The sequence below is a fragment of the Anabrus simplex genome, chromosome 6 (assembly GCF_040414725.1).
Source record: "Anabrus simplex isolate iqAnaSimp1 chromosome 6, ASM4041472v1, whole genome shotgun sequence".
NCBI classification, from domain to species: Eukaryota; Metazoa; Arthropoda; class Insecta; order Orthoptera; family Tettigoniidae; genus Anabrus; species Anabrus simplex.
Genome location: NC_090270.1, coordinates 152,635,621 through 152,654,139, shown reverse-complemented (window position 1 = coordinate 152,654,139; position 18,519 = coordinate 152,635,621). Strand labels below are relative to the sequence as shown.

Here is an 18,519-nt window from a genome sequence, read left to right as displayed (position 1 = left end):
GGTATGAAGGTTGTACATGTACCTTTTTATTTCTTATATCAGTGAGTTGGATGTCTGCATGTGCACTCTTGCATCGCTTTTGTTTTTCATATTTGAGTTCCTGTTGTTAAAGTAATATGATTTTGATTTGATATTCCTGGCTTAAGTGCGCCTTAATTTGACTGGTGTGACACGTAATACGTAATGTGAGTTTATCTATGTAAAAAATTTTATAAGTACATGGCATGGTAAATGAATAGTGATTTACTAACCTCAATTCATTGAAGGTGGTTGCAAGCCAACGTAATTTAGTACTTATTTCCCTGTTTTGAGTTCCCTTGCAACATTTTGAATTATTTGTAAGCAAATTTTAATTAATTGGTGCGCACCATTTTTCGGGTTCTGTAGTTAATAATTTAGTTAAGACACTTTAGTTGTAATGGGAAGGGTTATTTATAATCATGTTAGATATAATCTAGTGTGTATTTTGGGATAACATTTAGGTCTTCATTTAAGTGTATAACTTGGAATTATCTGTAAAAATGTTGGGTACTAGAGTGAACTCCGGCAAATTTTCTTTTAGTCTTTTAATTTTCCTTTTGAAATCTTAAAAAGCGCTTGCCTAGGGGGGCTGGGGAATCCCTCTGCTACTGTGGGAGGAAACTTCCATAAAGAGCCTCAAGGAGTCACCAGTTTGGTGCTCATGATTTAGTTAGGTTAAGAAGAAAAATACAAAATCCACCCTTCAGCCCTTCATAATTTTAAAAGCTCTTATGGATGGTCAGACGATGGCGTTTCCGATATCTTCTGTTTTCTGCTGCCGATTGGTTTCTGTTGCAGTACCTGCGATACCATGGTCCTTCTTCCAATGGTGATGCCTCTTTGGAGGCTATATGTGCCCGTTGATCACTAAGATCCGACGATGGAGTGGGCTGGTGTTCTTACGAGTGGCAGTTAGCAATCTAGCACCACATTCCCTGCCTGTTACAAGTCAGTTCACGGCTCGAGGGAGCTAAAAAGAAGCTTTACTGGTGACCTCAGTGGGACTGAACGTGTGTGGAGGTCGTGGCCATCGGCCGCGGTCTGCGCCTTCATTAGTCAGCAATGGTTATACTAAACAATGGTTTACCCCAAGGATCAGTTCTTGCTCCTCTACTATTCAGCATCTATACTGCAGATCTTCCTGAAACTACTTCCAGGAAATTCATATATGCAGATGACATAGCTCTGGCTGCCCAATCGAGTGACTTCAAAACAGCAGAAACTACTCTCACAAAGGATCTCCATAACCTGAAAGAAATATTTCAGTACATGGCGACTCAAACCTAACTTCAACAAAACTGAAGCAAGCTGCTTCCACCTAGACAACCAAAAAGCCAACTATGTACCTCAATGGAAGATAGGAAACTTAAAAGGGGGTCCACCTTTTCAATACAAAAATGTTATAGTTTATTTACAACATATATTTACACTTGGAACTAGTTTCGACGCTGTTTGGCGTCATCTTCAGCCAAAATGTGGGAAATAGGCTAGCATGTAGACATTTATACTACACAAGGCGTTACATTAAACAATACACATCTTACGAGGAGATAAAAACAGGGACGAATGTAGAAACAAGTGAATCATTGAGAAAGCAAAAGTTATAAATATTGAAAATAACCTTAACCACACATCTTGCAGTGCGAAAATATTCGCCTTGAATGATTCCTGAATACAAAACGCACGCGCACACATTTCTGAAGAGCCAGCAGGCAGGAAAAAGTAAAGTGAAACCTTAAGAGTTCTTCTGAGAAGAGTTCATCACTTTTTCTATGTTCCGACTAACTAATGAAGTCTCCCTTGAGTTCCTGATTAAACATACACAACAGGAAATTCTCCTTCACTCTCAACAATAGCTATAAAGACCAACGGTAAATTGCATTTTAAATACTGTGCAGAGACGTGAAAGCATTATCTTGAACATGATATAACTTCTTCATTTAACCACCTTTTGAAAGTCTCTCTCTATATTACATAGCTTCATTAACACCACCATTCTGTAGATGCACAAAATAATCTTGTAATCTTCACAGGTCCGGTATTCAGCTCGACAAGAATATAAAATTGGTATTAAGGAATACGTTTTCTGAGAGTTTGGAGGTTGACTGTGCCAGTATTTGTGGTGTATTGTTGCAGCGTAACATGTAGGGTGGGGGCAGGTTTCTATGATGTTTATTGCGGGACATAAGGCGGTAAAGCTATGGCGCGAGATGAAGAGGAACAGAGCGTGTTGGATAGTTTAGGTCTGGGGAGCGGCCATTGTTGGATTAGGAGGGGAGAGGGAAGGAGCGGTAGGGGAGGAGGAGTGGAAGGAGGGGAAATATGGAGGGTGATGTGGTGAAAGTGTGTGGCGTGACAAAGTATTATGCATAATGTGAAAGACAGATCTGTTTTTCGGGATATTCATGTTTTTGAAAAATTCAATGAGAAAGTCGAATAGGATCTTTGGTTTCTCTGAGATATCATTTAAGTTTAGGTTGGGATTGAAATATTGGTCTAAATGAATATAGAGGTTTTCAGTGACGTCTAGGAAAGAACCTTTGTTTAGAATATTTAATACCTCAAGATCTTGATTTATTTCAGTGAAGTTGTGCTTAAATTCTTTTATATGTAGGCCGACCGCGGAAAAACGGTTGTGTTTTATGGCATTGACATGTTCTGCATATCTGATTTTAAAGCTGCGTCCTGTTTGCCCTAGGTAAGAACTTTTGCAGTCTTGGCAAGAAAACCTATATACACCTGATTTAGAAAAAGGACTAATTTTATTTATTGATGAAGAGTTGTGTAGGATCTCTGTGCTTCTATTGTTAGTACGAAAGGCTATTTTAACGTTGTGTTTTTTAAGAACGTTAGTGACGTTGTAAATTTCTTTATTGAAGGTAAATGTGGAAAACGTGGCAATGTTAGTATTGTCTTTTAAGGGGGTGGTTTTTGGGCGGTGTCTGAATTTATTGATTATTCTTTCAATAAAGGATTCATTATATCCATTAAATTTTGCTATAGAGCGAATGGTGTTCAATTCTTTATTTAAGTTTTTTCTTGACATCGGAATTTTGAATGCTCGGTCTACTAAGCTATTATATGTAGCCGCTTTGTGTGTTTGGGGTTGTAGTGAGTCATTTCTTATAGTAGTGGCCGTTTGAGTGGGCTTTCTATAGATACTATATGTGAACGAAGAGGGGTGCCTATTGATTGTTAGGTTTAGGAAGTTGATGGAGTTGTTTATCTCTGATTCTAAGGTAAATTTAATGTCATGATCAATGTTATTAAGGTTTTTGAGGGTGGATGGTGCATCTATGGAGCGTTCATCTAGGATTATAGATGTGTCATCTACGTACCTAGCCCAGAACCTTTTACCAAAAAATGAAATTCTTAGATTTAAATATATGTACCTCAAGTCGAATTCAAAGGCCAAAAACTTAAGTATAACCCATATTCAAAGTATCTGGGCGTCACAACGGATCGGACACTTTCATACAAGCAACACCTCTCTAACACTGCAGCCAAAACAAAAACAAGGAACAACATACAGTAGAACGTCGATAATTCGAAATCGGTTAATTGAAAATCCCGCCTAATTCGAAGAAGCTCTCGTTCCCGGAAACATGAGATACAGTTTTGCATGTTATTTCATTTGTTTAATTTGAAATACGGATAATTCGTAATTCGAAGTACAATGTCGGCCCCATAACCGAAATTCAGACTTTTAATTCGAAACTGCCTTTACATTTTAAAACAATAGTATGTTACAGAGTAATTTCAACTCTAAATGTATCCGCTCCGTGTCATAATAGAACGCGCGTTCCGGAACATGGAGGGGTAGTTTTCTGCACTTACACTCACTTCGGTGGGTCTACAGTGCGCTTCATGATTGCTAAGTTGAATGAAATCGAAATTCTTTTGTGTTCAACCTTTTAAGGAACGCCGTAATATCACGCAACATGCAGTGTGCGGGAAAACAGAATCCGCGAACACTGGCGATGCCGACAGTTGACGAAAAAACGTGGCAAATATAATAAATTCGTAGGCACCGAACAACATTGACATTGCCGGTGAAACTGCATTGTTTTATTTTAATGCGAGCCCAAACGGTCTTATGGTTTTAAAGGAGAAATTGCCAGCCGGGAAATCGTAGTGTGAGGGATGGGGGTCATAAGTAGTACGTTGCAATGCACATGGAAGCGATATACTTTATCCCCTCGTCATAGGAAACTTCGATAAGCCACGATGTTTTAAGATCGTCGGGCACTTTCCATGCCATTACAAAGCATGTATAATAAAAATGCAAACAGTAAAGAAATCCAATAAATAATGCATTTGCACAGGGGAACCGGCATAATTTATCATCGTCTTTGAATTGTGCGACTTTTTTTCTTTCGTTGCGTGAGGTTATGTTTGTCAGCGATTTATCTAAGTGCATTATTTGAACATAGCAAATGCACCTTGTTGGATACATTTCGGAAATAGTTTTTTGCATGGCATTAGAAAGGTTTAAACTGTGAATCGAGGTGATTGCATGTATTAGTGGGTCTTAGAATACTTCGTGACGCGGCAAGTGTTTACATTTCTGAAGTACTAGAGAAGTGCCACGGCGGGAAATCGTACAAGGATAGAGTCATAGGAAAGTTCGATTTTAAGGGCATCGGGTACTTTCTGTGTAAATACAAGGCATCTAAAATGCATACAGTATAGTAATCCAATCAATAAAGCACTTGCACATGAGAGCGAGCATAGATTTCTCCTCGTCTTTGAATCGTGCTTTTTTTTTTTTTCTTTCTTTCGTTGCGTGAGGTTATGTTTACCAGTGAGATATCAGAGTGTATTATTTGAATACTGTAAATGCACCTTCTTGGATACATTTTGGAAATAGTTCTTTTTTCATGGCATTTGAAAGGTATAAACTGTGAATCAAGGTTAAATGCATGCAGTAACGGACCTTAGAATATTTTATAACGCGGCAAGGGTTGGTACTTCTGAATTGCGGATTGGCGGTTAATTCGAAATCACGTAATTCGAAGTCCGATTTTTGAGTCCCAACGACTTCGAATTAACGAGGTTTTACTGTATTACACAAGCTCAGTGGAACAGGATGGAGAGCAAATGCGACAGTACTACGGACATCAGCTCTTGCCTTGATCTATCCAGTTGCAGAATACTGCTGCCCTGTGTGGCTTAACAGTGCATATAGTTCAAAAGTATACACAACTGAATGATACCATGAGGACAATATCAGGCACCATCAAATCGACAGCCCTAAAATGGTTACCCGTTTTATCCAATATCCATCCCCCTCACACACGAAGAGAACTGGCTCTTGTAAGAGACTGGCAGAAATGTCACAGTAATCCTCAACGGCCCTTACATCAGGACTGCAATCCTCAGAAATCGAAGAGATCAAAGCCCAGAAACCCATCATGGAAGTTAGGCGAGAAGCTCCTGGAAACAAATTTTGATGCTGATGAGATCTGGGATGAAGAATGGACCTCTTCAAATCCTGACCACCTGGGTTTAATTCACCATCCCTGTAGAGCTCCTCCTGGTTTCAACTTACCGAGAACGGAATGGACATCTCTAAACAGAATCAGGACAAACCATGGAAGGTGTAAATTCTGGCTTCACAAGTGGGGAAAATCTGAAGACCCAGTCTGCGACTGTGATAATGTGCCTCAAACCATCCAGCACGCTGTTATGGACTGCCCAAAAAGAAGATTCAATGGATCTGTTCAAGAATTACATAGTGCCTCTACAGAAGCAGTGGACTGGCTGAAAAGTCTGGACATTATGTTTTGAATGCTGATCTGTAAATTACATACTTATTTAAGAAATATGTATTTATAATGTATCCTTCTTTTGCCATACGAAATAAATAAATAAATAAATAAATAAATAAATAAATAAATAAATAAATAAATAAATAAATAAATAAATAAATAAATAAATAAAATGTATTATGTAATCATAATCAGGAATATAATAAAATAATATTGAATGTTTATTAATAATTTATACATCTAACATTCAAGTAAATAATTCAAAACCACAATAAAGACATCTTTAATGATTAAATTTTAGAATTTTATTAAAGCAAAATGAAAGTGATAGGACAAGATCTACTTCACAAAATAGTGCAAAAATGTGTTACCTTCTTGCAAAATCATACAGAAATTGATTCAAAGAAATCGTGCCTCTATCCATACACTAATTAATTATAATTATAAAAAATCGCTATAAAAAATTTACAGTCCTTTCATTTCAATAAGTTTCCAACCTCAAGATGAGGAACTCGTCAATATCAGCTAATAAAAAAACCAAAAGAACCTTTTACCAGTACAAAGGTCGTATCAAACCAGCATGTCCAGAAAAAACATTTTGCAGTATACTAAAAAAAATTAACCATGAGTAGTGTATAACTGAGATTTTTCATATTTTTTTTGTGACTAGGCCATTTAAAAAAGAAGTATCTGTACAGTAATTTACAGTGGGGTTTATTTACAATAGAAGTCTGGAAGAGGAAAGCGTGCATAACATGACGGAACAAACCGTAACTCAGCTCCCAAGCAGCTGTGCAAAGAACTACTAAAGTCCTTAAAAATCAACGGGGGGTTCTAAAGTTCCAGGAGACGTAGTATTTGGCAGACACCAACAACACCTGGGATCTTTTCAGTGCCAAAGTGTAAAATGCCGAACTGTTTGGCGACATCATCTTTTATTTGTCCATCCTCCACAGCTTGAATCACATGTTTTTGTTTTTTTTTCATGTATGGTAAGACACTTGTTCTTTCTTGAGCTCATTATGATACTTGAAGATCACACAAAATCAAACATTAACTGTACTGTAACACACTTTAACGTTTGAAAGAAGACTCAAGACTGCGAACTCACTCATCAAAAATTTACAGCTTGTTTACAGTAATTTGACCGGGTCAGAAATGGAATGAATAAAGCTCCCGTCTAGCGGCAAGGATAGGAACTTTGCTGGCTGCCAAAGCCTGTACTGCGATCTCACTCATACATCTCATTATTCATGTAAACAAACTACAGGTCTGTACTGTACCAGGAAAAGTTGTGGGCAAAGGGCATGAGTAGGACCTCAGGGAGTGGAACTTGGTTTCGGAGCTGATACAGAGTAGGATAGACTCGCAGAGCGAATAATAGATGGTTAAAAAATCTTTTTCAAAACAATTTATTAATTCTTCATCCTGCGATATGATTTTTGATTCAAATCTGGCATTGAAATTAAAAGTTTGAAAGTAATCTTCCTGAATTCTGTTCATGAAAATGGCATAAATACTACTGATTTCAAAGTCTTTCATATGTGAGAATATGAGGTATTGAATTTCCACCTAAAGTCTTTCTAAAACTAAGCACACTTATAATTGTAAGTTGATATGAGAAATTAAATTTTGGTTAATAGTTTTCAGTTCTCAGTTCGTCAACCTTGATATATAGCACACTTGAAAAGCCTAAAGTCTTTCTACGAGATATGAAACTGAAATTTGAAATTAAATTAATCACTTCTGAGAAATTATAAAAACTCTGAAATATTTGTTCACACGCGGCACTGAAGTTTCCACTGTTCACAAATTAATGAAAGAAAAAAAATTTTAGTCAGTTTGTTACTACTCACTTATGGCAAGAAATGTTGCTACAAAATGTCGAAGGATGGACATCTGGAATGTTCCGTGGAGAATCAGGATCGGCGATGTTCCCTTGACACACCATGTTGACGTTCCCGATGAGGTGATGACGGCTGGAACTGGATCATGTAGAATTGCAGCTCGTTAGGGTGATTTTTCGCACACGAAAAATTCACTTAGTGCGAGTAGTTAACACTGACACTGTCATTGACTGTTGAACACTATTTATGGCGTAATTGAAAGAATCACAGTCCTTCCTGTATGAATTACTATTTACAGTCGTTATTGAAACGTTCATAAATGCACAGTTCACACTTGAAAAGGCAAGTCGATAATCACGGTCTTTGAACACAGTCATTAAGTCACTAAGAATTATTTTCTGCTTATCCTGTTATTATAATGTTATATTACCTCAGAAAAGTTCTTAATTTTCACTCAAATTACTGTAAGTCGTATACTGACGTGGCATGAATAAAGGAATACAGTTCAATACTCGGAAAGAAACGAGTTCTGGTGATTCTACACATTAGTTTCTGCAGAAGTTCAAAATCATAAGTCTACACGTAATGACATATTCTGTGAACGTAAAATAGTTAATGTTTGCACTTCAATAAGTTCACTCGTATTACATTCTTAAATGTCTTTAGGATTAGACTGTAGTCGCGACGCGATATACTAAATATAGTGCGACGTCTTTTATAATTCTGTCGGCGATATAATTTAGCGTTCCGGAAATACGACGGAAAGTACTTTCACCGTGACTGCGCGAACATACTGTACGCGGGCCGGTCTCTCCTCTGTCTCACTCACACAGCTGTCTACTCGTCCTTGTACTGGCTTGCTGGCTGGCTGGCCTTGGCATATATAGAAACCAGCGCTGGGAGGGGTAGCATCTCTCTCGGCCATGTGACCGTGATTACGTAATTTCGTTGAAACTTTAAATTATTATAACTCAACAACCATGGGATGAATTAATTCGAAATTCACAGGGATTAACTTTTATGACGTCCGCTATAATTCAGCGTTTGTCCCGTTGAAATTGGTTAAGGTGTTAAAAAGCTGGTAAAAGAAAAATTCTTTCGAGAAATATCTCTAGGGGAGGTGAGCTCCAAGCGGCAGGTGACGTCACTTGACTCCGCCTAGTGCACTCGTAGGGTCTGGCACATACTGGAACATTCTTTACATAGATGTTCGTACGTCGGTCGGATCTTTTTATGGTGGAATAACGTTTCTTTCAATTAATATGGACCAGGACCTAGGCTTTCCTGGTACAGTACATGACAACAAAACTGTAATCACCGACTTAAAATTATAAAGAGTAGAGAAGCCCAACTTCAAATTATTCAATTTCAGCAAGCAAAATACCTTTCCTTCAACTTCAAATTACTGAGAGGACCAAATCACATTGATTTCTTTTAATTTTATTGGGTATTCTTCAAGGGACAGGGAAAAAACTTCAAATTATCTAGAGATTCAAATTAATGAGTGTCAAATTATTGAGAGTCAACTGTACCATCTTTGAGATAATGCAGGAAAAAAATAACAAAATGGAAAATGTGTGAGAAGATACAGCAGTCCTCAAATTCACGATAAGAAAGCATCTTCCTATGTCATTAATTGATAATAGATGTACCATTAAAGTGTTATGGTGTGATTCTTCTTTACTTGCGTTTTCTCATACTTTGTGATCTTAAACATACACTGTTAGACAATATTACCTTCGCTGGTATATCCTTCTAAGAGCTGTGACAGGATAAGGAATATTTTGTAGCACAAATTCTGGTGAGTTCCTCTCCTCATCATAATTATCAACCACAGAATCTTCTGGGAATTCAGGTAACAAACCACCATTTAAGAACCACTGAAGTACTGCAAAATACATGTCTACAAGCTTCAGCGCACGGGCCACTGCATCAATTTCTTCAAGGACTGAAACAGAAGTCATTACCAGATTACAAAATATGCTTGGTCATAAAGGAAAAACATTACCATAAAAACTGTTAATTGATTGGAGTGGTCATATGTGGGCCATAAAATGTTACAATACAACACAATCATATTATTTAGATGACCTGTGATGTCATTTTTCAACTCCTCCCCTTTTTTATCCCTGGAACATATGAAGAGTAGTAAAAGAAATGTTCACTGTGTGATACGTGTGGATCAACAAAATAGCAATTTGCAAGTGTTTATGGCCATGCACTGCTTGTTAAATACAGGGCTTTCAAATGAAAACACCACTGGCCACAGACTGTAAGGAACGATGACATCAGAATGGAACTGGATGTGGACTCAATAGAAGAGCAACTAAGACCTTCGAGACTAACATGGTACGGAGATACAAAGCAAATGCCATGTACAAGAGAACCCACATGCGAGCCTAGAAAGAAGGGTTGAAGGAAGAAGGCCAATGGGAAGACTTAGGAAGAGATGGCTACACCAGCTGAGAGAGGATATGGAAGAGAAGGAAACTGGGAGTCAGTGGTGAGAGAGAAGGCATTTCTGGACAGACTATTCAATACCAAGCTACCCAGCACGTTTGAGGGTGTTCTACGATGATGATGATGACTGGACATAGAGACCTCTTAATGAGGTCTGGGAGAGCACTATGAGGTGTCCGAGTGCTGCAGTGTTTCAATCTGAAAGCCCTGTAGTATGATGATTTAGTATGTGTTTAGCAGTAGGCAGGTTGTAGACATACTCATAAATGAGCATTCCTCCTCATGGCGCAGACTGCAATAGTCATGTCCTAGATCATGAATTATGGCCAACAACTCATTGGTCTAGTAATACAATTAATGTGCAACGGAAACAGTTACGAGGGCAGATCAGAAAGTAAGGCACAATAATTTTTTTCCAAAAAAGTTTAATATGTACCAAAACCAAACAAATCACAAATGAAAGGTTCAACCTATTCAATACTAAGTAGGTCGTATAAGATGTTTACAACATGTTATTTATTGTGTCTAGTACCAGTGCACATAGTGGTCGAAGTAAACTCAAGATCCAAGATTTCATGCAGGTCCTAAAACTAGTGGTTAACAACAACTATTTCACATTTGACAAATGTAGCCTATATACCAACAAGATGGACTGGCTATGGGGTCGCTGGCCTCGGGGATTTTGGCGGAGATATAGATTCCCTAGAATACAGGGCAACTAATAACAATAACATCTTGTCAAATGTACTATTTTGGTCCAGATATGTGGATGACACTCTGGTTATTCTAGACGACAGAACAGTAAATGCAGCTACCAGCCTCAACAACTTGAATAACATAGATTCTAATATAAAATTTACATTGGAGTCCGAATCCAATAACCCAATAAATTTTTTATACCTCACAATCAAGAGACCGTCTTCCTCACTAGGATATAATATCTATAAAAAACCAACACAAACAGCGACAACTATCAGAAGAAACTCCACACACCCATACACACATAAGTGCGCCACTTACTACAGTATGGTAGATCGAACACTAAAAATACCGTTATCTAAGGAAAATCTAAAGAGAGAACTGAATACTATACGTAACATCGCTAAATATAACAGATATAATTCCTCATTCATAGAACGCATTATCAACAAATTTAAACATAGACCAAAGTCAACATTAACCAAAGAAAGACCGAATCCTGCCCTATATGCCACCTTTACCTTCAATGAAAACATACACAGTGTAACTAACATCTTTAAGAAGCATAATATCGAAATTTCATACAGTACCAACAACAGAAATATAGAAATAATGCACAATTCCAAGTCGATAAACAAATCCGACATTTTTTCAAAGTCAGGTGTTTATCGTTTCAAATGCAATAACTGCTTTTCCTCATACATCGGACAGACCGGAAGAAGTTTCAGAGTTAGATACCTAGAACACGTCAATGCCATTAAGTATAATAGGTTTTTGAATAATAGGCCAACACATCCATGGCTCAAAACATAATTTCAGTACCATAGAACAAGACCTAGAAATTCTCAAGAACATAACAAAGGCCCCTTGTTCGACGTTACAGAAAACTGTTTTATTCATTTGGACCAATTTTCAATCCCAATCTAAACCTCAATGAAATATCAGAAAAACCTAATATTCTTTTTGATTTCATAATCAAAGTCTTTAGAAACATCAAATCCACGAAGAAGAAATCGATCTTTTACACTCTGCACAACACTCTCCTACGTCTCACACCACCACCACTTCACCCCCCTGACCCACCTTAAACTCCGCCTTCCCACCCCTTCTCTTCCCCTCCCCTCTCCTCTTCCTACCACACCTCTTCTCACAACACACAACAAGTACGCTGAACAAGGCGAGTCCCATATTCCATCACATACGGCCGCCAACTTACTTTACCCTATCTCAAGCAATCCACTTTATTAACTTAGCTTTTCTTTCCTTTTAGGCTTCACTACCCTTTTAGGCTTCACTACCTATGTTGAGCTGAAACAACTTTAATTTAAAATTCAACCTTGTTCAACCACCCAACTTTAGGCATACCGGCCAAAAAATAAACATTTGATGGCTTGCCAACCACACACAACACTGGACCTTGACTTATACATCTCCACTGATATTAACAGAAGAGTGGACATCAATTTTATCTCATCGTTTTGTTTTATTATATATACCAAGATTTTTACTCTCATTCATCAGACCAATTTTAATGTATGACACCAATGTACCATATTAGACTATAACACCTGTTATGCGTTACATTACTCCATCAAATTTTACCCATTGTTCATTTAGCTCTAAATGTAAAAAATAGTTATCCATTTGTACTTTGCATTGCATGTATTATGTACACAGTTTTATGTTATGTTCACTGCCCACTTTGTAACTTCTAGCTGAAGATGACGCCACTATGCATCGAAACCAGTACTAGAAACAAGAAATAACATGTTGTAGACATCTTATTCGACATACTTAGTATTGAATAGGTTGAACCTTTCCTCAATTCTAATTGTGAATCTCAGTTCAATACGGGAAAATGAAGATCTTAACTTATATTGTCTCATGACAAAGAAGTGTGTTTTCATATACAGTAAAACCTCGAACTCATTGGGCCCGAGCCACGGAACCGTTTCGTGCTTCGTCTTGGTGGACCAAATGCCAGACCACGGAACTGTTCCATTGTCTCACTTTACTACGTGGTTTAACTTTTCCTCAAAAGATGACAGAGTGAGTTTCATTTGTGATTTATGCAGACTCTTTCTTTGCAATGTTATATGCTCTTTGCTAATATATATCGATAGTGTGCTTAGTAATATTAGTTTGAAGTGGGCTCTCTCTAAACTTCGAGAGTCACTTGTAAACAAGATAGCTGCCAGTAAACAAGTGAAATTTACCGATATATAACCCTTTTTAGAAAGTAATGATGATTAGGAATATAATTTTTTCAGTGAAATTAGTACAGTAAAACCCCGTTTATCCAAAATAAAGGGGGTGGATTTAATTCGGTTGACACTTTTTTTTTTTTTTTTTTTTTTTTTTTTTTTTTTTTTTTTTTTTTTTGGAGGCTGCATGGCAAATATTTTCGGAAGTTAAATGTCGAAATAAAAATGCATAAACTCTGTTAAGGTAAGATGCATACTGTATATTAACATTACACTAAAATGTTTACATAATGTCACTCATTATATAACATCAGTGATTTTCTTCTAAATTTTCTTGGTACAGCACTGTCATGCAGTTATGTCGCGCCACTGTTTAATCAACAATACATTAGCTGGTGTAGATTTATTGCTTTGTTCAACAAAATGCAAAGCAATCTGAAATAATGAAACCATTTTTATGCTACTACTGAACTGAATACTGTATACAGTAATTTTATTACAGTAGTGTAATTAAAGCGTGTGGTACTGTATTTTAATAAAAATTCGAAATCAATCTTATCTCCAATGCATTAAATCACCATCTGCTGTAACTCGATTCTCAGAACTGCTATTGTCAAGGTCAGAGTCGCCTACATAATCTTCATGACGAATAATACAATAATTATATAGTAATAATAATGCAGTAATAATAATTCCTGATTGTTCAAGAAAAATATATCATGGAACGAACTAGAGGGTAAGAAACTGTTTTGTTTTATGCTACACGTGCATTCTGTCATAAGTCATAATATGAAAATAGGGTTTGCCTAGCAGCTCTCAGCACATCTTCTTCTTCTTCTTCTTCTTCTTTTATGACCACATAGGATCACTTTAGTCAGTCCGTCGTTCAGGTCTCTTTGAAGGGATTGTTCGGGCTTTGCGGTCCTCCCAGTACTTCTTCAGACGCTCCGATCTTCGTGCCCTTTCCTCAGTTGAAAATGTGCGTGTTGTTGGTTTGTTTTGTGTAAGGGTAAAGCGGAGGTTTGTATTCTTGAGTTTTGTATTCAATTTTATCTTATTTTTGGTGTCTTCTGTTGTAAGGCCTATTTCCTTCAGATCCTCTCTTACTTCTCTGATCCATTTACATCCTGTTGTGGTATTTTTTGAGACGAGATTGTGTTGTACTAGTTGTTTCAGAAGTCTCGAGTCCTGCATCCTCATGATATGTCCAAAGAATCCCAGTCTCCTCTTACGCATAGTATCTGTAATGGGTTCTAGCTCTTTGTACACGACTTTGTTAGGTATTAACCGCCACTGTCCATCTTTCTGATATTTTTTGTTGATACAGGTTCTTCCAATCCTCCTTTCAATTTTCTGAAGTCTGTCAGTCTTTGATTGTTTATTCAGGTAAAAGAGTGTTTCTGCTGCATATGTAGCTTCCGGTTTTATAACTGTGTTGTAGTGTTTTATTTTTGTATTTATTGATAGACATTTCTTTTTGTAGATATCCCATGTTAATTTTTGTGCTTTAGCTAATCTATTTGTTCTTACTTGGATTGAGATTTTTTCATTTAAGTTATGTGTTATTACTTCTCCAAGATATTTAAACTGAGTTACTATTTTGATTTTATTACCATTTATGGTGACTTCTTTTAGCTGTGTTGGTTTTTGGGGCATAATTTCTGTTTTTTCAAATGATATTTTGAGGCCAATTTTATTTGCAATGTTTTGAAGTTCTGATATCTGGGTTTTTGCTTCTTTTATGTCCACTGCTAGTAATGCTAAATCGTCAGCAAAACCCAGGCAATTTGTTTTGATTTTTCGGCCAATCTTTATTTTGGGGGGACATTTTCTAAACCATTCCCTCATTACCATTTCTAGAGCACAGTTAAATAATAGTGGTGAAAGCCCATCTCCCTGCCGTAGTCCAGTTTTAATTTCAAATGTCTCTGATGTTTCCCCCCTAAACTTCACTTTTGACTTGGTATTGGTGAGAGTCAATTTTATCATGTTTATTAATTTGGGGTGTAGTCCAAGGTGTCTTAAAATTTTAAACAGAGATTCTCTATGGATGCAATCATAAGCTTTCTTGAAATCTACAAATGTTATCACCATATCTCTGTTTCTTCTCCTGTTATAGTCCATTATCAACTTAAGACTCATGATCTGATCAGGACAGCTCCTCCAGGGTCTGAAACCTCCTTGATATTCTCCTAGTTCTTTCTCAAGTTGTAAACTTATCCTATTAAGGATGATTATTGAAAATATTTTGTATGTTATGTCTAGGAGAGAGATTCCCCTGTAGTTATTAGGGTCGGTTTTGTCCCCTTTTTTGTGCAGAGGATGAATGAGGGCTGTTGTCCAGTGTTCTGGTAGTTCTTCTTTAATCCAGATAGAGACAAGTTGTTGATGGAGGGCAACTTTTGCTGAGGTTCCTGCATATTTCCAGATTTCCGCAAAGGTCTGATCTTCTCCTGGCGCTTTGTAGTTTTTTAATTTATTCAGAGCTTGGTAGACTTCCTTTATTGTGGGGGGATTGATGTTTTCTGGTGATGTTTTTATCGGGGTGTTGGTGTCCAAATGAAGGAGTTCTGTAGGTTCCTCACAATTTAAAAGCTTGTTGAAATGTTTAGCCAGAATTTCTGCATTGTCTTTATTGTTATGGGCCAGCTTACCATCTTCATCCTTCATCAGTAGGGTCGGGGGTTCATATTTTTGGAGCTGCTTTCTGAAGGTTTTGTAGTAGTCCCTTGATTTAGTTTTACTGAACTGTTCTTCAATTAACTGCAGGGTGTCCTTATGATGTTGTCTTTTTATTCTTCTTAAGACTTGGGTAGTTTCTTTTCTCTGTTTTACTAGCTTTTGATAGGATATTTCTGTCTTTTGGGACTGATGTAATAGCCATGCCTGATGTCTTTTCTCCACTGTTTCATCACATTCACTGTTCCACCATTGGTGTTTTTTACGTGGTTTAATTGGAGCTAGGTCTTCTGCAATTTGTTTAAGGTTGTGTACTAAGTCTTCAAGTTTGTCTGTGATTTTTATTTTTTCAGTTGCTTTCTGGTAATTTTTGTTGTTGATTAGCTGGGTAGGATCTATTTTTCTTTTAGTTTTAAGGGCTTGCTTTTGTTGTCTCCTCTGGGGAGTGAGTTTAATTTTAATTTTAACTACGTAGTGATCTGAACCTGTGTCTATTCCTCGGAGGACTTTGACGTTATAGATCTCTTTGTGGTGGTATTTGTCCATGCAGACGTGGTCCAGTTGCCATTCTCCTTTAGTCTAGTCAGGGTGTTTCCATGTTTTGAGTTTTTGAGGTTTCCTCTTAAAACATGTAGATTTTGAGATTAAATTATGGTTTCTACACAGGTCAACTAGTCTCTCTCCATTTTTATTTGTTTTCTTGTGTGCTGGCCATTTTCCGATGATGTCACGGTATTTTCTTTCTCTGCCTAGTTGAGCGTTGAAGTCGCCTATTAATAATTTTATATGGTGTTTGGGGATGTTATCTATGGTCTGGTCCAATAGGTCCCAAAATTCTCCTGTTTCCTCCTGGTCTTTTGAGGAGTTGTTTTTATCATTAGTGGGAGCATGGGCATTTATTATAGTATAGATTTTATTAGATGCCTTTAAGGTGAGCGTTGAGAGTCGTGGAGACTGTGATCTGAATTCTTGAACTGAGTTTATTATTTTAAGGCTGACCAAAAATCCTGTTCCAAATTGTGGGACATTCTTCATCACTCTCTTCCCGGGTATACCTTTATAAAGTCTGTACCCTTGAGATTCCAAGGCATCCTGGTCAGTGTTTCTAATTTCCTGTAATCCCATGATAAGAATTTTGTGTTGGTCCATTATGTCGGTGATCACTTTTAGTTTACCGGTTTGCATGAGTGAGTTTATGTTGTGTGTAGAGAAGTATGTTATCTGCTTTGGTTTGATTCTTGATTTTGTCTCATTCGTGTATGTAGTACTGGGGTATTTCCGTGCCTCCGACTTCACGGTATCTTTCAGGTGGCAGCCCACCGTATCCGAATGCTGCCTTCTCTGAACTCTTGGTTCAGCCGGTGGAGTAATCCTTAAAAGACCTTCCATGGTTGACTGTCAAGGTGTCACCTGTGTGGGACTAGGTCCCGAATTACAACTCTGGATGTGATCCAGTGAGGTGATAATGAGGCCGCTCCTCTGGAGTACAGACGCCTTGTGCAGCCGCCCCTAACCTGGAGAACAGACGCTGCACATATAACAAGAGAATTACTAATATCGAAGGCTAAGAACGAGAGGGTAAAAACAAAATATTAAAATACAAAGTTGCCAGATCATTTTGGTTAAGCTGGGTTTCAGTTAAGGGAACTTAGCGGGGTTCTACTGTAGTAATATTAGTAATAACGTGAGCAATGCTTCTGAAGAACAAGTAGATGTGGAAATCGAAGAGAAAGTGCAAAGAAAAGACTGTTACAGCTCAGCAGGCAGACTGAGTACGGACCCATAATGCTAATAAAATAAAATGTTTTTAATGTATTCCTTGTTCCGCAGTCTGTGGTATGAAAGCCATTTACTTTCCAGTATATTTAAATCTTTAATGATCTTGTAAGTAAGAAATTTCTCATGATATGAAGTGACATTCTATTTTCTCCAAAATAATCCCAGCCCTAATTGCAGTTTAAATCCAACAAATATGCAGGGCTCAATGGGTTTAGACATTTCAGCAGGGGACAACAAAAATGAACGTATTATGCAAGAAAATCTACTAATGAATATACGAATAAAAACTATCCAACAGGGATATGGAAACATTATATATGTTTTTTTTTTCGACATGAGGGCATTTTACATCGTGTATCTGCGGGTACAGTGAAAACTATATCTACCATTTCTAAAGATGAGAGAGAAAAGTATTAAAAGGTGTGAACAACATGTCAGAACAAATATTAAAACCTTTTCCGCTGGAAAATAACAAGTGCACTGAAAGGTGTCATAGTAAATTGAAAATGTTAAGGATCCACCTTTTCAATACAATGACAATTTATTGATGGAAGTTAAATCATATGTCGTTTAAACAAGATTGGTACTAGTTTCGATGCTCATTGCGTGTCATCATCAGCCAATTTATCACCTGAGCAAATCACAACTAATCCAAAAACAATATAAAACACATAACAATATAAAACACATGACAAGCACCTACAAAGACAAATGTTAAATAGTAACAATTTAAAGTAATAAACTTCATGGTTGGGTTCCGTATTGAGTTAAGACTTAATAATAATAATAATAATAATAATAATAATAATAATAATGATGTTATTTGCTTTTACGTCCCACTAACTACTTTTTAAGGTCTTCGGAGACGCCAAGGTGCCGGAATTTAGTCCCGCAGGAGTTCTTTTACGTGCCAGTAAATCTACCGACACGGGGCTGTCGTATTTGAGCACCTTCAAATACCACCGGACTGAGCCAGGATCGAACCTGCCAAGTTGGGGTTAGAAGGCCAGCGCCTTAACCGTCTGAGCCACTCAGCCCGGCGAGTTAAGACTTAACTTA

General features: G+C 37.3%; 1 protein-coding gene across 1 annotated transcript in view; it reads right to left on the bottom strand.

Annotated features, from left to right (window-relative positions):
- The window catches only part of LOC136875909 (protein ELYS), a 194,817-nt gene that overhangs the window by 80,454 nt on the left and 95,844 nt on the right, over positions 1–18,519 (bottom strand). Inside the window, exon 8 of the mRNA XM_068228248.1 lies at positions 9,377–9,587. Coding sequence (XP_068084349.1) covers positions 9,377–9,587 — 211 coding nt within the window. The remainder of the gene's footprint in view (positions 1–9,376; positions 9,588–18,519) is intronic.